The sequence below is a fragment of the Tupaia chinensis genome, unplaced genomic scaffold (assembly GCF_000334495.1).
Source record: "Tupaia chinensis unplaced genomic scaffold, TupChi_1.0 Scaffold000383_1, whole genome shotgun sequence".
NCBI classification, from domain to species: domain Eukaryota; kingdom Metazoa; phylum Chordata; class Mammalia; order Scandentia; family Tupaiidae; genus Tupaia; species Tupaia belangeri.
In genome coordinates, this window is record NW_006159885.1 from 733570 (window position 1) to 754272 (window position 20703).

The window sequence follows — 20703 nt, forward strand, 5'->3', positions numbered from 1 at the left end:
AAAAAAAAAAAAAAAAAAAAATCTCATTTTGCACAAAGCCTCTAGTCAGTGGCTGTGATCCTGGAAGCACAGACACACTACAGTTACAGGGAGACTGGGAAGTCAGCCTCCTCGGTAGCTCACTACTGCTCTTTAACAAACTCTCCACTGAAATCATAACTAGCAGTCAGGGCTTGCAGGTCCTGGCTGGTTTCCCTATAGGTTGTCAGGAGGAACTTATGCCGCAGATCCTGAGGTCAGTGAAGAGATGATGACTAGTTCCTGCACTTTCTCAAGCCAGTTTGGCCTCTAAGGATGCTTTCGTTCTTTCTCTGATCAAATCTGAAGCTTTCTGGCCAGATCTCAAAATAAATCACAGCATGTCTATCTTTGTTCTGCATAATCAATCCAGATAATCAACTCCAGAGTGAGTTATTCAATGATACCTTGAATGACTTGTCATTCACGTATTTCAAAATGCTGATTGAGTAAGGGATCCAGACCAACCCTTTGCTAGGCACTGATACCCAGAAATGAGATGAACGAAGCCCCTAGTCTCTAAGGGTACACAATCTCTTGAAATCATCACTCCCTCCTCTATTCTCTCTGCTTCACTTCTCAGCTCCCAGCTACCCATCTCTAGGTAGTTTAGCCCTAGAGTTGGCACCCTGACCACAAGCTGCACCATAGAAGGTTTGGAATTATTGGCTAAAAAGAGAGACCTGTTTACGTATGTGTTTTATTTATCTCTGTCCTCCACTAATCCCCCATCCTTCCTGTGACCACAGGGAGCTGAGATTTGGCTGTAATTGCTGCTCAATCACACACCATTAACTTCCCACTTAAGCTCACTTATACCAAGTACATATTTTATCCTCTCACCCACGCAGCCAACACACTGGAGCCCACAAATCATCTGTGTGCACTTTGGAAATTTTTCAATTAGTTTTAATCAGCTCAAAAGGGTCTGGTCCCACCATTAGTGCTGCCCAGGCTTACCAGGTCCCAGGATTAAGGTGCATGGCAGATTCCTCACCCTCAGGATAATACTGTGTATTTTTAGTCTTTCCTTCATCAGGTGCATGAGCACAAACAGGAGCTTCAAGCTATCATTTAAATGGCTAACGATGTCAGAGTAGAAGTTGAATTTGGCCATAAAATTTCCAGGAAGCAACGGCATTCAACGTGGGTCAATCCTCCATTATGGTGCAGACTTTTACCTCTGTGGAGCATTGTCACTCATCAAGCTCCCCTTGGTGTGTGTCTCACCACAACACACCAAGGAAACTGTGTGAAAAGAGAGACAGATGGAGGGAAAATAAACAGTCTGTGCTTTCTCCAAACTAAAATTACCTGTTGCTTATCTAATAATAATAATCATCTGCTGCAATTTTTCCAACCCTCAGAATAAATCAGATTTAAAATGTTGATGTGTCACAACATCCGATTAGCAGCTGAGGCGTAAATTACACAGTAGAGCAAAGCTAAGCAAGGTAGGAGAGAAATGACTAGGATGAACAACGGTACCTCTGAAAAGGCTAACTAAGAAAGGCGTTTTTAAGAAAACAATCTACACTGGCTTATGGGGCCACGTCACAATCTCAGAAAGGTTTAAACCCCTTAAAGTGTGACTTCTCCTAAATGAGGAATTTAGAGATTTAAGAGCATAAACATAAAATAGGGTCTGAGCCCTGAATATCTAGTAAAATGTTTTGGCTCATAATAGGCACTTGGTAATTATTGACCGGATGAATGATAGGTGGTAGCATGTGTGCATGGTCACAGGTGTGCATGGATGGTAGATGAATAGCAGAGTGATTGACAGGACTTATGAGCTATTCAATTCATGCAATAATGAGCAGTGATATAATAAAGTCTCATATTACTATTTTTTCCTTTTTTGTTTGTTTGTTTTTTGTTTTGTTTTGTTTTTTCATATTACTATTGAGAGTATTTCTTTCCCATATCCTGATACCTCTATTCTAGGTACTCTTTGTCCCTCACTCTCTATTTAGATAAATAACCTCCCTACCCCCTGCTTAACACTGATGATTCTCAGTTCCTACAGAATAAAGTTTAAATTTCCCAAAATGACATTAAAAACATGACATGACCTAGCCCTTGCTGACCTCTCTAACTTCACCTCCCCCACTTCCTTCCTCGCACTCTTAGCTCTACTACACTGAAAAACTCCCACAAGCATGTCTAGTTCTAACTCGCCCATGCCCATGTACATACAAATCATCTGTAAGGAATGTCTTACCTTGACTTTCCTAATTTTCCACACTCTTCCACCAAAACACTTCCAACCAACCTTTCAGACGCAACTCATGCCTTAGCTCCCTGCATTCTCCAGGTGGTAGGCAGTCTTCTAACATCATCATACCTGTGACTCTGTCATGGCACTCCTCAGTTGATATCAGAACTATAAGTGATCTTCAGGAAGTTCATAGAAAGTGCATATTATGGAAAAATTAGGCACAAATTTTTAAAATTTAATTTTATTATTTTTATATTACATTTTGCATGAATTTTTTAGAGATCTGTACCAAAATAAACTTATCCTTTAATTCCATTTTTCCATAAGCATTTTGAAGACTCCTCCTATGTGTTTATATATTCATCTTTCTTCTCTAGACTGGAGTCTTCTTTAGGATAAGGTCTGTGTCTTTATTTTTTATTTTTATTTTTCCTTTTTTTGGAGAGATTTTCGCTGTAGGGCGCGTGTGCTCGCCAGACAGACAGAGAGAGACATAGAGACAGAAAGCGAGAAATCACCCCCAGGGGGGATGGTCACGCCACAATCTCTTCTCCTCCATTCTCCTCTCGGGATCTTGGGCACGCACGCACACGCGCCCGGCGTGAGTTTCAGGCCACCGGGTCCGGGACACGAACCGCGGTCGACTACATGGGAGTCCAGCGACATAGCCATTACGCTAACTGCTGGTTCCCGAGGTCTGTGTCTTTGATCTTTGAATTTCTGGCCTGATAGTATCTGACACATCAGAGGCATTCAGTAGACATAAATGAAAAGCAATGCATAGAGGATGGTATGTATCCTGGGAGAGTGCTACCCAATCATTAATATTTTCTTTTCTTCCCCAGGTTTCTGATTCATCAAACCCCTTTCTTAATCGAATGCTCAACAGAGATACTATTACAAGAATAACATATAAAAGTAAGTTTGGTACGGTTTCCACTACAACTATTCTATGAAGGTTAGTCCTGTCTGGAGGCAGGAAGCCAGAACTGATGATCTCTGAGGGCCCTTTTCAGCTTCACGATCCTTTAATTCTTTAGAAGGACACTCTGCAGAGCCCAGATTGGCGAAGAAGCAGCTCATTTCAAACCTAAGTCTCCAGGGTGCCTTTGTCTTCCACGCCTGTCTAAGGCGATAATGATTATGATGATGGTGGTCATCATTATCTCATGGATTGGTAATGAGATAGGAGACTCTCCCAGCTGAAAAACTCCACCATGTCAGCTGTCCACAGTTGGGGCTTTGCCAGTTATGGGACTGAGAATGCACCAACCTCAACAACACAGAGGCCCTCAGTCAGGCCAGATCCCCTCTCTGTATGGCTGGGTCTCTTTTCCAAGTGATGTAGGGTGGCATCTTTCTTCATCTGCATGTGTGGCCCCTAATCTAAAAGACTGTTCAGTTTTCTTGGATTTCTAGGGTTCTTTATCCTCAGACTCCTAAGCAGGAAAGAGAGAATAGTGCAAAGTTGAAGGAGGAGGAGTAAAGAGGATACTGCTGTCATCTATAGCAAGTCTAGAAGTCACAGAATTTGGGAGAAGTTGTGTAAGATAGCACACACCGGAGATGAAATACATCAATACAGGGAAAACTATTTTTTTACCTAATTGGGGATGAGTAGGATATTGGGATTCAAGTCTTGACTTGGTCCTTAATTGAGGAGCTTCTTCACTTTGCCTCTGTTTCTTTAGCTGTACCATGAAAAAAGTTGAACTTCAGGTTTTTAAAGTCCTAGATCTAGGATTTTGAATCAACCATAGGTAAATGGTTCTCACAGAAGTCAGGACAGCCTCCAAACATTCTAATGGCCCACATCCTCTTAGTGTGTCCTTCACCAAACTAGGAGTCCAGCTTCTCTGCTGCTTCTACCTCCAATGGTGATGGGAAAAGACCATGAATGCTTTCAGTCTCGCCTCAGACTGCTGGAGGGAGAATATGGGAAACTCTTCCCTCATCCATTTGTGCATTCATTCACCAAATATTTCCTATATGCCTGCTCCATGACAGGGAGGCAGCAAGGTTCCAAAATGAAAAGCTGGCCCAGAGACACCAGCCCTGCCCACATGATGCTCACTGCCATATCACTCCCATGTGAAAATGTTGGACTCTAGAGGTCTGGGGATGATGAATGAACCAGCAGAATCACACTCCACCTAGACAGGCATTGCCTAGAAGAATGAATTAAGCTGTTTCCAAACACATTCCGCCCTTCCTCATCAGTATTCCTATGGCGTCCTCTCTAAGCACACACTGAGATGGCTCCGCTAAGGGAGATATTTCTGTTTTGTGTGTAAATAGCACATTTATAACTGCCCGTAAAAGATTATTATTCTTTTAACTTTTTTGATTAAAAAAGCATGAAAATTAAATAAAATGTTTTCAAATAATCTTGCATTTGCAGTTTAGAGACCATGAAAAGCCATGAAATCGCACATTAAGCCCCAACGCAAAATCTGACAGATTGCAGGTTGCAGAGTCAATCATTAGTAAGAATTTCCTCCCACCCCATCCCCAGCACTGGTCTGCTTGATATTAAGTGCTGTGGTTGCATACAGAGGGAGGAGCAGGGGAGGGGAGGGAAGAGGTGAGGAGGAGGAAAGAAAGGAAGCAGAGAGGTGAGATGGAAAAGGAAGGGAGGAAGGGTACCAAAGCATTCTAAACAAAAAGTGTAGCTCATACAAAACTTGGAAAGCATTGCAAGGGCTGTGAGGAGTTCAGAGGGAGGACTCTTATCTTCACTGACCTAGGATGAAATATACCTAATCACCAGCAGTGAGGGTCTGAGTTAACGGAGAAATGAATGGCCTCCTTTAATAGCATTAACAAGGACAGACGGCACAGCTTTGAATATCCTGGAGCTGGATCAGGTACCATGCTAAGGAGTTTATGCAGAAGCCAGGCACTTGAAGAAACACGCTTAGCACTCCGGAAGACACACGGCTAGAAATGCAAACAGAAGAGCAGAGGAGGACTCTTCTCCTTTTGTTCCTTATACTCTGCCCATCAGGACCACAGGAAAAGAAAGGGGAAGAAAAATCAAGATAAAAGGACCTTTCCCCATGGCCTGCATGGGGAGAGGTAATGGCTTTAGGCCCCTTAATAATAGGTATTTTGTGTTCTTGCAATACAACAGGGAATAATAGAGGTGTTATCCCATAGAGACCTTTATCACATACTTGAAGGGAATTGCACCACAGGGATAATGATAGCCTGATACATGGGAATGGCCTAGACACCCTATGCCCAGGACACTGGCCAAAAGGGATCAATTTGCTCAGCAGGACCCCACAGCACTCATCCCTCTGGCTAAACCCCAGGAGGCAGCTAGCCTGTGGAAGGTTGACTCACAGACAAATGAGGAGTCTGGAACAAGGGTCACTTACTAGGATACATTTACTGTGGATGGGAAACACAGCCTGGAATTCTCTCCTGAGGCTCTGGAAGAGGCAGCAGGTTATGTTGGCATCGGCCCACAGATTCAGGTCAGGGTGAAGACAGCACCACCTGCTCAGGGGCATCAATCAGAGTATCCTGCTTCCATACTTCTAAGTGAGATCAAGAGAAAGCAACACCACCCCCCACTGCCACTTCAACCACACACCAAGGACCCCTGACTTCCATCCTTGCCCTCTCTCCCAATCAGCCCATTCTACAGCTGCTCCCAGAATTACACCCCAGCAAAACTCTAGTTCTCCCTGGTCACTTAGGGGTAGTACTCATTCTTCAGTGTGCTAAGAATAAGTATAAAGGTAATGCTACCTGATCTTTCTCACACTCTGGAGTCTGCTTCACGTGTGGCACCTTACCTCATGCTCACAAAATCCTTCAGAATGAGTCCAATTGCAATCTCGTTTATAGATGAGAAAATCAAGGTCCCAAGAATTGAAGTCATTTGACCAAGAACACATATTTAGCAAGTGGTGGGATACATCAGTAACTTCTTCATAATAAACAAGTATCTAGTATCCTCTCCGCTGCATCTGTGGGTCAGCTGGGGTAGCTCTGCCTCCAGCTGCAGGTCTGCAGGTCAGTGAGGCAACTCCATGAGGATTAGGAGGATATCCAGGGCAAGTTTTTTGTTTTTGTTTTTGTTTTAGATTTTTGCTGTAGGGCATATGTGCTCACCAGACAGAGAGAGAGAGACAGAAAGTGAGAAATCACCCCTGCAGGGGGGATGGCCATGCCACAATCCCTTCTCCTTCATTCTCCTCCCAGGGTCTTGAGAATGTATGCACACAAACCTGGAGTGAGTTTCAAGTCACCAGGTCTGGGACTCAAACCACAGTCAACCATGTGAGAGTCCAGAGAACAATCCCTTCTCCTTCATTCTCCTCCCAAGGTCTTGAGAATGTGTGCACACAAACCTGGAGTGAGTTTCAAGTCACCAGGTCTGGGACTCAAACCACAGTCAACCATGTGAGAGTCCAGAGATGTAACTTTAACATCTTGCCTTGGGGCAAGCATTTCTTGATGGAGGTCAGAGATGTGATGTTATTTAAGGCCTAGTCTTGAAATGCAAACATACACTTCTGTCCAGTTTCCACCAGCTAAAGCAAAGGTAGATGGCCAAGCCAAATGTCACAATTTTCCTATAGAGAGGCAAGTGGGTAGGGAGTGAACATTTCCTGAACAATAGGCTAGTCCATAGTGGAAGAGCAAGGATTCCAACAAAGATCCTCATAGATACTTTTTCCTGTCTTTTCCTCTCTGTCATGTGTCCTCCCTACTGAGCAAGGAAAGCTTAACTCCGAGGTCTTAAAACTAGTTATAATGCTGATTCAATCACATTACCTAAGGACACCTGACCTCCAGCCTGCCCCCTCCCTCAACCGGCCCATTCAGCTGCTGCTCCCCAGAATTACACCCCAACATAGCTCCAAGTTGCCTTGCTCACTTAGGTGTTGTACTCACTCTGCGATGTGCTAAATACCAGGAGGATGAAGGTGATGCTAACTGAACACTTGACACTTGTCATCATGTATTTCTCTTAATTCCAACTTGGTTCAGTCTGAAGAGCCACCTCTTTGCTTTTTGTATTTGCTTCCACTTGGAAGCGACATAAAATAACCATAGAACACATGGACACTCTTTGACAGCTCAGGCTCATCAATCTAAACTCTTCACAATTCTTGCCAGGGACCTCCAGTGGAAATCAGTGTCATCCAGAGGCACTTAGTTGTCCTGACATTAACAGCACACATGATAACCAGAGGAAGCACAGAGGTCGGTTCTATCAGATGGGGTCCATATTTTCTAAGACTCCCCTTGGATAACACTGTAATCCGAAGCCAATCTAAGACTTTGAGCAGAGCAACATGATCTGCTGAAGAAAGGATCACTCTGGTTAGGTTGAGAATAGACTTCAGAGGGGCAAGGTTGAAAGTAGGAGAGGATTACAGAAATATAAATGATGAGATCATAGCATTTATCATGACCAAGTTAATGGGGAAGGGGGATAATTGAATATATTTTGCAAGAAAAGCAAAAAAGATATCTTTTTTAATGTTATTTATTTATTTATAAATTGAAGGATAGTGAGATACCCTTGACAAAGCATTATCACACCACACTCCTCCATGCCTCCCAACCACCAGGATCACAGGAGAATATAGGTGTGCCTGACATGTTCAGGTTGACCTGGGACCCCAAAACTGGATCTCCTGCATGGCTTCAGTGTCACATAGCAGCACACTACTGTTCCCCATTTTGCCTGGGCCCAAGAGATTTCTTGATAGATGTGTGATGTCAGAGAAAGAGAGGAGCTAAAGATGACTGTGAGGTTGTTAACCTGAATAACTGGGAGGAAGACGTTTCTCTCCACTGAGATGGAGAAGACTGTGGGTGAAGTGTATCTGTAGGTGGAAAGAGAATCAGAAGTTTTGAATATGTTGAGCTTGAGATGTCTATTAGGCATCTAAGAAGAGGTGTGGAGTAGGCAGTTTGATATACAAGTCTGGACTTCAAAAGAAAGAATTGAAGATATAAATGTAGAAGACATTGGCATCCAGATGGCATTTAAACTTAGGTGGGATCATGGGAGAATAAATAGAGAAGAGAGACAGAATGTGTCCTCACTTTTAAAAGAGCAGCTCAGCTTTCCATGATTTAGGGTTGAAAACCATTTCTAAAGATATCTTTAATATCTCCCTCTGGGTTTAGAGGCAATGATAGCACATGGCTTCACAATGCTGGAGCCATATGGAAGATCAGGATTCAGTTCCTGAGCTGACCTTTACACATCAGGTGCACATTGTCCGTGAACTGGACTGGCTAAGAAGGCTGGGAAAGGATCACTGCATGAGACTGTTGCAAGTACTTCCTTCTTGAAGAAGAAGATGAAGAAGAGGAAGAAGAAGAAGGAGAAGGAACTTTAAAAAAAAATTACCAAGTGTGATGATATGTGTCTATAATCCCAACTACTTGGGAGGCTGAGATAGGAGGATCTCAAATTTAAGGACATCCTGTGTAACATAGTGAGAATCCCATCTCTATATCTCTAATTAAATAAAGAAAACTCAGCCTGGAAGAAGCCCCTGTGGGGCTATCTCCTCAGCAAGCATGAAAACATGGACTAAAGTCAACACAAAATGGCACCTGTAAGAAGATGGTCCATTTGCCTGGTTTACAGGATTAGGCACAGAACAGATAGCCAGGAAAAAGGGAGAAAATGTAAAGTTATTCTTTTGAGTTAAGAAAATCAATGTCATTGTTTTCATAAAAGAAAGAAATAAGGAGAATCTTGCCAAGGGGACAAGGAATTTTGGAAACCGAATACCAAATTGATGAAGGCCACCAAACCCACAGGAGGCAGTGTGTTCCAGTGAAGAGAGATGGAACTTAGCAGCTGTAGCTCCTATCTTAACTTCCCAAAGGGAAAAAGCAAGTTACTATGATGCCAAATAAAAATTATGAATATAGGGCATATAGGCAACACAATTTGCTTACTTTAAATGAAGCACACTTCCTGTGTTTGAACTCATGCAAGTTAATGGTAATGACTTAAGGAGATTCTACTACTTTCCTTGGAAGCTTAGATTTCATACAGCTTGGTAAAAGTTATAAAACACTCTCACTAACTAGGACCAACAATGGAAAGGACCAACCTGAATTAATTCAGGCTGAATTTAGAAAGTCTTCTGAAGAAAATCCATTTTATTCAAGTTAAATTCCCCTTCAACAGACTGAGGGTTGAGACTGAAATCTTGACATTGACAAAATGGATTTTCTGAATGGATTTTTGGGAGGAAATATTGGTAATTTACTCAAAGTATTTTAATTTTTTAGTATAAGTATTGGAATAATGACACTAACCCTATATTTTCCTTGTGTTAATTAGCAGGCACATAACTCCAATTACATAAAAGGTAACATTTTATTCATTGAGCCAGCATTATTTTTGAAAAAATATTTTTATGGTATTTTCAAAAGTCATGACCAATGGAGTGCAAATAGCCTTCTTGAATGGGTAAGAGGGAGTAGCTTTTAGAACATTGCATGTAAGTGAACACTGTCTTCCAATGTCCTAGGACGGTGTGTCATTTAGATAGCTTCATTCTCCTTCAATTTCACATTTATATGTAGTAAATACAAGGGTGCAGTTCAGTTCAATAAAGATCCAAACAATCACACATTCCAGATTTAAAGAGGTATGACTCTTGTCTTAATAAACTTTTTCTGAGGAAATAAAGCACGCTGCTGAAGGCATTTGGAGGAGATCTTTTAAAACACGGTGTTGGACACATGGTGCAATTCCCTTGAAACATCTTTCTCAGTCTTACCTGTTTATAATTTTTGCTGTAGCCCCTCCCCAAACTCTCAGCTGAAAACTATGGATGTGCAGCAAGGACCTTGTGGGCTCCCTTATACATCTCAGTTCTTTGCGAAGTGTTCTCTGTGCCGCTCCTCCAAGGGATGCAGTGTTAAATGTGATGAAATATCACCAAGGAGTTTAAGGATGTTGCTCCCGGTGCCTTTCTCTATGCTTAATTGAACTGTGTTTTCATTTCAAAGGAATGGCTTTGGAAATGTTTTCATAGAATGTGAAATGCAGCACACTGCTTCCCGTGTTACAATCTAAGTAGTTACTCATGTCAGCAAGGCACAGCAAAGGATCAGCTTACCTTCCCAAATCCAGTTCTCAGAGACCCGCTTTTTCCATTTATTGTCTGTGTGAAACAAAAAAATCGTATTACTTTATTCTTTAGTAATTGCCTTTTTTTTTTCAGTTCAGTTGAATTTACCTCAGATTACAAAAGGAAATGTCATTCCATCTGAGAAAATTGCCAAATAGTTCCATATTGATCAGGAACAAGTCCAGTATTGATCTCTGGAACTGCCATGCCTTTTTCTCGTTGGCATAGTTCTCTTTGAATGGGAGCTTCATAAGCAGGAAGCTGGATGGTGTTAAATCTATTCAGTGGTCCCCATAAGCAAGCACGATGCATTTAACAGAGGCTGCCACTGAAGCTCAGACTAAGGGAGGATTCCTCTTCACTATGAGATCCAATATGGCTCCTCACAATCCATTTAAATGTCTCTTTAAATAAGGGTGAGGTGAACCACCTGGAGGTTGTAAACATGACTACAAATCCAGCATAAGCTCAATCATAGATTCAGCAAGAGCATGTCATAAAACCAAAAGTACAGCTGTCAACTTTTGCATCATTTGAAAGAATAAAATTGGGCAATATATTGTGCATAGATGTTTCTGCACCTATTCAAGGGGATCTTTCTATACTAAAAGGATACAGTGAGCACATAAAATATTATAATGCTATCATACCAAAAATTTTGAAGATAAATTTGGCTACATGAGCTTGTTTATGTTGAAAGATGTTATTAAATCCTTGGAATTTTTTTTTAACCTGAAGATGACCTTAGCAATTATCCAGAATCATCTATGACTTCAATAAGAGATTACATTACTTAACCATGAAGGAAGAGCAAGTTACTGGCAAAGTCACAATTATAACTTAGACTTGAATTAAGACTTCTGACTTGAAGTCTTGGGCTTTGTCTTACATAAGCTATTTTCTCATGTGAGAGATAGTGATGAGTGATGCAGATGATAGCGGTAAATATGATTGATAGGTATAATAGGTAGATATATACATGATAGATACATGATAGATAATAGTTTGGTAGGTAAGTAGATAGACAGATATTGGGTCATTGGGAAAGTCATGATGTGTTTTTGCATAGAAAAACTCAGAAAAATACATCATGACTTTCCCAATGACCTAACAGATGATAGGAAACCTCTCTATAAAACTCTCCATGAAAAAGTCTTTGAACTTCTGCTACCACCTCTTCTCAATAAATATCCTAAAGAAAGCAGAGGCATGCATGATCACCCCATCAGCCTCTAAACCTCACCCCAAATTTGTAGCTCTCTGTTAACTACTGACCTTCTCTTGGTCTTTGCCATCCTTACTAATGAGCTGAGTCATGAAGGTTTGGAGAGAATTCACATTCTAATATATTAGTTTCTAGTCTTCCTTCTGTATAGAATGACCAGACAGTAACACTGACATGTACAAAGCAATGTTTTTCTGCAGGCTGCTGCATGCGCAAGAGCCAATGTACAATAATTAGTCAGCCATGGAAAACACACCAGTGTATTTTGACCTTAGGGCTAAAACTGCTCGTTTTAGCCATGTTCTTTTCTTGGGTGCCACTGTTCCTGTCCTGCCAAATCAACCAAGCAAGCTTCAATGAAGAGAAAGAAGATGCTAATAGGTAGGCTATGGTTCTCAAATTCCAGTATCTGAAAGACAGAACACTGATTTAATAGTGGCTATTGAGACAGAGTGGTGAGTTATAAGGACAAATGTTACATATTAAATGCAATGTAAATACAAAGGTACAGGAGTGTTTGGTGCAGAAACATGGTAATATCATACAGAAATGGGACAGGGAAAGCAGTGTCACTCTGATGTTTTGGAGTGTGATGGTAGTGATGCAAGAAGTTGGAGTGCATGGGCCCAATATCCAAAGCAGGAACAATAGAGAACCTGATTCTTTGTCTTATGCTCACAAAGAATTAGAGATGAAGACACAGGAGAGGAATAGTAAAGCAGAGTTTATTAAGAGAGGGAAGAAGCTCCAAGGCAGGCAGGGAGGGGTGTTTTTATCTTGATCAGAAGGGGCTTTGTTCGGGCTTGTTCTCAGGAGAGGCTTATGCATTCCCCTCATGGTGAGGGTCATATACTATTAATAGATAGATCCAATTATTTTTCCTAATTTTGGAGTGGGTATGAAGGTCAGGAGACTCTCTTTGTCTAAAAGTTTTGCCCCATAAAAGACTATTACCTTCTTCATGGAATGTGGTGTAGCCAGGAAAAAAGCCTTGTTTTAGGTCAATCATTAACTCACTGCTGCAAGCCATTTCTTGTGCTGCTACTGAGCTGCTGTGTCTCCATCTTAAAACACAGCCGCTTTGCGATTCCATTTGGGGCCTATATCCTAACTATATGTATTCCTAGGGTTCCTGTCTCCTGCCTCACAAGATTTTATTATTATTATTATTTTCCTTAACTTTATTTATTTACTAATTTTAATTTGACCAGAGAGGGACAAAGTGAAAGGGAGGTGGGGGAGAAAATAAGCCACCAGGTCCTGGACTCGAAGGCAATGTGGGAGTCCAGCGCCGTAATCCATGGCCACCTGCCAGCCCCAGGCTTTTACAAAAAGTATTTGTTAATGATCACAAGCATTCTTATATCATTGAGGGTCATTGTGTGGATGCCCTTTGGCCCTAATTGTGGCCCTTAGCCACCAGCTCTTCTTTCCATAGCATTTTCTCTGCATTTTGGGTCTATCAACTTATCTCATCGTTTTCATTGGGCCCAGGCACTTTAGATTTCAAAGTTAGGAGTTGTCTGGCCCTTGGTGTCTGATTTAATTGTTCTTATGTATACCTGTAGAGGAAGTTACAATTGCTGGTTCTATTCGGAGTCCACCCTCAGGGGTAGGCAATAAAGAGGAAAGAATCTAGATTTTTAAAGAAACTAAATCTCGCTGGCAGGCTTTGCATGACCTTCTCATAATCTTCCTATCATAGCTCTCCTGGAGGCATGTATTTAAGCTAACTGTACCAGCTGGAGAGCTTCAGAGTTGTTTCCCCATCATCTGACCAATTCTCTTCCTTCCTTGGTTTCTATCCAGCACTACCAACAGGTAGAGCTGCTGAGCAGAAACCATGTCATTCATTTACTCAGTCAATATTTATTGAGTACCCACTATCAAGTAGCCAATGTTTATTGGACCCCATACTGAGGCCTGGAGAGTCAGATATTAAGCATGCAAATCCCTCCCCTGAAGGCTCACAGCTTAGTGGGGACAGTCAAATGTGTAAACTAATTGGCAAACCAGTTCAGTAAATACACAAACCAATTCAACCAAAATGGGGCCATCCTGGGAGCCCTTGGAGAGGACAGCAGTGCTTCCTGCAGGGAAGCTGGACAAGGACGCTGCAGGTAGGAATAAGGTGACATTGATACTACCCAGCTCTGCTGAGTACCCTCCTGGGTCAGTCCCTGTACTAACTACTTGAAAGCATGATCCCATGTGTTCTTCCAAACAACCCTTTGAGCCAAATACTCTAGTCATCTGCATATTACAGATGTGGAAACTGAGGCTGAGATGGTCACCTATGGGTCAAAGGTCACACAGACAGCAAGTAGTGGAGTCAGCTCTAGCACTCAAGTCTGAGTGCAAAGTTCAGACTCATCACATTGACTGGGCTTTCCCAGACTCTGTAATGCAGGAAATGCAAAGGCAAAAGATAAGGTATGACTGTGAACAAGAGTCATGGAAAGAGCACAGAGCTGAATGAGACTCTCAAGAGGGCATAAGCTGCTCTCTGATGACCACTGCATCTCACAGAGGAAGCGAACCAAAAGGAGTCAGCTGGCAGGAGTCTGGAGAATCAGCACTCGGGAGTTTTGGAAACATGCTGTCCCCCTACTGTGCTGGATAAATCTATAAGCCTAACCTTTACTTCTTGTCCTGGCCTTTCCTTGCCTCCCCACTCTTTCTTCCAATGTGGATGTAACATAGAGGCTGATTATAGTTTCAGAGAAATATAGATGTTCCTTTTCTTTACTCCAGTCGTGCCTGGAATGCCTCTTATTTTACCGCCTCCTTCCTTCCCTCCTCTCCACCACCTCGAATAAAATAAAATACAATAATAGCAGCATGCTAGAGTACCCAATATGCTCCTCCTGCAAGCTTGGTTAAACAAATCACATTGACCTTTAATAAAAATGTGCCGAATGCTTCCTTCTCTCATTCAATATGTTAATCTTCAGGCCAAACCACCATCAGAGCAAGCCTCATTAAGTACGAATCTGATCATGCTACTCCCCCAGCTTCAAACCCTTCAGTGGCTCCGCACTGCCTCCAGGATGAAACCCATATTCCCAGTGGCCCAGAGATGGACCTTCCAGGCATGGCCTGTGCTGACCCTGCCAGCCTCATTTCTCACGCTATCCCTCCCCCTGCATCTTCCCCACACTGTAGCCATCCCCAAGCACACACAGCTCTCTATGCTTCCTTAGCTCTTTCTGTACCACTGCTCTGTCTACGGTACCCTTAACATCACAAGTTCTGCCAGCCACACACAGATCACCTCCTGTTGTTCAAGATGCAATTCCAGTCAGCCCCTCAGTTCATCCTTTCCTGAGTCCCTCCCCCAGGAAGGCTGACAACCTCTCTCACAGCCCAGGGCAGATGTGTGTCACTGTCTCTAGGACTCCTTGCTGTATTCACCTAATTATGTCCTACTTGGTTCTATGTGGCTTAGTGCTTGACACATACTAGGGGCTACAGAAGCAGATGAATGATGCATGCCCAATGTAAACTTACCCTGTTGGTACATCGCTGTTGGTACATTGCTGTGTGCACATCTGACCACGCAGATCACAGCGCAGATGCAGCCTGTTCATATTCCAATTGCTACTCCACTGGGCTTGTCTCGGTTCATTGGTGTTTTGATAGAAAGGCAGAAATATTTCAATGGAAAGTGAAAGAAAGATCTTCCTCCTAGGATTAGCCTTCAAATCCAGCTTGACAGAGCTCTCTTCCTCCTGGGTTTTGCATGGACTAAGCACTGGAGGGGTTCTATTACCCCAGCTGGGGAGTTGGAGGCCAGGAGAGGCACTTTTATATGGCACAGGCAAATGGTGGTTTATTTACATTATTCCAAACCAGTGGATCAATTGATTTGTTCATAATTTAACTGACAAGCAAAGAAACACTGGAATTCAACTTCCTTTGACAAAATTGGTTCTTTCTTGTCAGAGAAAGTTACATGAGCCATTGCTGGAGCAAGAAGTGCAGAGGAGAGGGTCTTTGCCCAGGAAAATGCATTAGCAATAATAATGCTCAGAATTAGTAGATAATACAGCCAGGGTCAAGGTGCATTTATTACCTTGACTCTATAGTTTACATGTGTCTATGTTTGCTACACTTCTATCTCTTCAACTAAAATGAGGGTAGATATGGCATCTCTCTTATTGTTTGCTCTATCCCCAGAGCCTAATCCTATGCCTAGCATGAAGAGGCACTTAGTGATTAGTGAATGAATGCATGACCTGGTTTTGAAGGTCAGGAGAGCTGAGTTCCAGTTCTCACTCTGCAGTCACCAGCCACCTCTGTGGCCTATGGCAGGTTGTTTTGCCTTTCTAATCTTCAGGTTATTATCAATGAGGACGCAAACAGTATTCTATACAGCTAGAACTTCACACTGGATCAGCTCTGTGTGAAAGTCTTCTCTACCATTATGTGTGCACAACACTGAACCAAGCACTAAAGAATTAGTCCTTTCTCACTGAAAGTTGGACACATGAATGAGGGAACATACATGAATCCAATGGGACTTGGGACATCAATTTCATTCCTCTGCCAGCCAGGCTTTGGGTCCCTGGCATGTGTTCTCCAGGCCTCCTGAATCGGCCCTAGTGGTGGGTCTCATGATATATCAGGGAATACGAAGTGTCTGGAGACATAAATCTGACATTTCTGGAGGATAGAGGGAAACTGAAAATATGGATATAGATGAGCTACCCTAGGATGAAAGCATCACATCAGAAAAGAGAGAAGCTTAGACTGCCTCATTGAATGAAGTAGGTAGATCAGAAGCCATCCAGCAAAAGAAACAGAAGAAATGGCCATAAAAATAGAAATTCTAAGTATGATGTTTTGGAAGCAAGGAGAAGAAAGCCAAAAGAAGGGCGGAGGGGGCTGTCCCTGTAGCACAGCTCTTGAGCTCTGTGCATTGGAAGTTGAATCTCATATGGCCAACCAAGATTGAATCCTAACTCCTGTGGCTTTAAAACCTACCGGGCCCAGCAGTTGGCTTAATGGCTATGTCACTGGACTCCCATGTAGTCAACCGCAGTTTGAGTCCCCAACCTGGTGGCTTAAACTCACGCCAGGCACGTGTGCATGTTTGCCCAAGATCCTGAGAGAGGAATGGAGGAGGAGAAGAGATTGTGGCATGGCCATCCCCCCTGGGGGGTGATTTCTCTCTCTCTCTCTCTCTCTCTCTGGTGAACACACATGCCCTGTAACAAAAACCTCTCAAAAAAAAGAAGAAGAAAACCTGCCGGGCACATATGCATGTATACCCCAAATACTGATGGGATGGAGAAATAAGGGGAAAAGAATTGCAGCATGATCACACCCCATTGGAGTTCTCTCTCTCTCTCTCTCTCTCCCCTCTCTCTTTTCCTCCTCTCCTTACCTCTCTTTTTAGCAAGTGCAAATACTCTCTAGCAATTAAAAAAAATAGGGAGGAGAGATCATGGGGAGAGATGGAAGGTAAAAAAAATTATTGCAGTTTACTGGGATTTGAAAACTCAAACACATTGTAACTTTATAAAAATAAAACCAATGCACTGAATAAATAATTCAGAAAGAAATACATCAAAATGCTAATAGTAATTATTTTAGATTATTGGACTTGCTATTGCCATCTTTTTCTCTCGTGTGCTTTTTTCCATGTAGTCTGATGTGTACTTTTATCATTTTTAAACTGAAAAACTACATTTAATAGTAGACATAAAGACATATGACTATGAATACTTCAAGTAGTTATGAAAAAAAGAAAAAAAAAAAAAGAAGAAGAAGAAAAAAGCTATCTACACAGGCCTGACAGAGAAGAGAGCCACAAAGTATAAGCTCAGATGTTGAACTTAACCACTGAATCTCATAGCAGGATTTGACTGACTATTTTTCTTTCTAAAAATATTTTCATAATGTTCTTTTAATAAGCAATTTAGTAAGTAAGAATGGTGATTGGGTGACTCTTTTCAGTTGCTTCTGAAACCTTTAATTCTCCGTCTTATTATGACTATAATGCCTATGGGTCTTGGGGACCATACCTAAGGACATAGCTCTTCAAATAGTGTTTCTGATAAATCATATTACCACAGTTCATTGATAGCCAATGTCTCATCCTACAGAAAAAAAAAATGCATACTTTTGCATCCCTAATGTCAGCCTTGGCCATATGGACTTCTTTGGATACCAAAATATAAATGGGAATGACATGTGCCATTTCTGGAATGGAAGCTTAAGAGCCAACATATGTTTCAACGTACAGTCATCCTCCCTTATCTTGGGGAGATACAGTCCAGCCCCCCAGTAGTTGCCTGACACCATAGATGGTACTGAACCCTAGATATATAGATGCTCCTTGACTTACGAGGGAGTTACATTGAAATAAACCCTAGATAGCTACTAAGTGACAAATGAGCTGATAATATGTTAGGTGGATATGCAGGATATAAGCATAATTCACATCTCAGGCAGGATGGAGCAGAATGACATGAAATTTGATCACACTACTCAAAATAGTGCAGTTTAAAGCTTATATATTGTTCACTTCTAGAATTTTCCATTTAATATTTTCAATGTCTGGTTGACCTAAGTCAACTGAAATGTAAAGAATGAACTGCAGATGAGGGGGGACTACCGTACTTGTTTTTCCTTCTGTTACTGTGATTCACAAATGTCCAGATAGTGGCAACATTATAAGGTTGGACCCCAAAGTATGGATCACAATGACATAGAGGGAAATCTTCAGTCAACCTGAAATGGACATGTTTGTGAGCAAGAAATAAATCTTTGTGGTTAGGAATGATTGAGATTTGCGGTGAAGGTCTATTTGTTACTGCAGCCTGTCCTGACAGATACAATCTTCTGGAATCTGAAAAGGAAAAAAAAAAGCAATATCTAAAATTATGAACAAACCTAATTATTAAATCTTTCTTGTTTTCTTTTCTAGATGATGCGTATTTACTACAGGGACTTAATATAGAGGAACTATATCCAGAGACCTCAAGTTTCATTACTTACGATGGGTCGATGACTATCCCACCCTGCTATGAGACAGCAAGTTGGATAATAATGAACAAGCCTGTCTATATAACCAGGATGCAGGTGAGCTTCTCTTTGGTCCTTTAACTAATGGTGTGAAGACTGGCTTGGTCAGCAAAGTGTGTATTATATCAGTTTACTAGTACCATTGTAACAAAATACCCCCAAATAGGTATCTAGGACATGAAAAACTTATTGCCTCACAATTCTGAAGGCTAGAAGTCCAAAATCAAGATGGCATATTTCTTAGAAATATGAAGAATCTATCCTATGTCTGGCTTCTGAGAGTTTGCTGGCAAACTGGTGTTTCTTGGCATATAGACACATCACCCAATCTCTGCCTTCATCCTTACAAGTCATTCTCCCTGTGTCTAAGTCTGTGTGTAAATTTCCAGTCATACTGGATTAGAGCCCAACCCAGTGACCTCATCTTAGCTGACTACATCTGCAATGACCCTGTTTCCAAACAGAGTAACTGAGGATAACCAGTAACTTCAGCTTATGAATTTAGGAGATATATAAATCATCTCATAGCACCTATGTTTAAAGACCAAGCACCTGAAAAGGCTTTGCACAAATTATGGAAGCATCCCCCTGTCTGAGGGAGAAAAGACAGCAGGGTTTATTCCCAAAGTTTTTTCTACAACTACAGTTCAAAAACAAAATGAGCAAAAGGGATGATGTGGTCAAATGTGTTTGAAAAAGTTGAGTTGAGGACAGCGAAATAGATTTCATTACTGAGAGACTTTTCAAGACCTTTTTAAATGATAACACATATGTCCATCTCTGAGAAGAGACAATATGATATGTAGCAGTTCGCAAATATATTTGAATGTGGATTTTTTTTTATATATATCATCTCACAGAGTTAGTCTTCCTCAGAACTGGATGGAAACCAGATCTGTCCTCCTGTGCCAGGAGTTTTGCTAAATGGCTCTTCTTGCACTTTAGGCCTGTCACTCTACTTCTCTGAAAGGAACACTCCTCCTCTTTATAATGAGGGGGCTACATAACAATAATTTGTTCTAGCACCAGTGTGCTATGATTGTGAGAGTTTATAAAAACTTAAAGAAAAGATGAGCAAAGAACCTCCTTGACAGAATATTTGTTTGCGGGACCAGCAGTTTGTGTAATGGCTATGTTGCTGGACTCTCATGTAGCCGACCGCAGTTCAAGTCCCAGACCCAGTGGCTTAAACTCACGCCGGGTGCGTGTGTGTGTGTGCCCAAGATCCCAAGAGGGGAATGGAGGAGAAGGGATTGTGGCGTGGCCATCCCCCCTGGGGAGTGATTTCTCACTTTCTGTCTCTCTGTCTTTCTGGAGAGCACACGCGCCCAATAGCAAAAAAGTCTCAAAAAAAAAAGAAAATTTGTTTGCAATCTAACAACAAACTAAACAATTTGAAGTCCTCTATTCTGTATATATTGATTGGGATTTACTGGGTGACAAGAAACAGTAACCTCCAACAGACAGCTTAAACTTTGCAAATAATTTATTCAAGGAATATTGGTGTATCTTATGAAGTTTAAGACCAGAAATTGATGCCAGGAATTCATTGTAATCAGAATCCCGGAGCCCTCTCAAACTGCCCTCCTCTTACTGAACATTTGCTCCATCTTTGTCTCCTAGTAGAGACTCTGCCTCACAGTCACCTGGTAGAATGTGGCTACAAATGTTGTAGTCCAGCTTCCTAGCCCTGCTGTTCAAAGAAAAGGAACCAAATTGGTCCAGCTTAGTTTAACTCTGACCTCTGGACCAAGTGCTTTGTTATGTTTAATAGTCATTTGAGAATTAGGGAGGGTGTCAGAGAAGGACAAAACCCTAGAAAAAACCTAACTGGATTTCATCCTTTGATAGATGACACATATGAAGGTGAGAGAGTCAATGACTTCTCCAGAGACATAAGAAAATACTTCAAAAAGTTCATGCAAAGACAGTACAAGTTTGTTTTGGTGCAAAAAATTTTTTGAAATCCACAGGGATTATTTTTTCCTTCAAGATATGCATTTTCCATGAAGTTTTGAAGACCATCCCCCACCTGAGTTTGTGAGCTTGAAACAAGACTCATTCTGTACATGGAG

The 20703-nt window shown here is 41.7% G+C and overlaps 1 protein-coding gene across 1 annotated transcript in view; it reads left to right on the forward strand.

Moving 5' to 3' along the window:
* CA10 (carbonic anhydrase 10 (inactive)) overlaps nucleotides 1-20703 on the forward strand; it is a 601034-nt gene that overhangs the window by 576887 nt on the left and 3444 nt on the right. The window contains exons 6-7 of the mRNA XM_006153596.3: nucleotides 3085-3157; nucleotides 18531-18685. Of these exons, the coding sequence (XP_006153658.1) occupies nucleotides 3085-3157; nucleotides 18531-18685 (228 nt within the window). The remainder of the gene's footprint in view (nucleotides 1-3084; nucleotides 3158-18530; nucleotides 18686-20703) is intronic.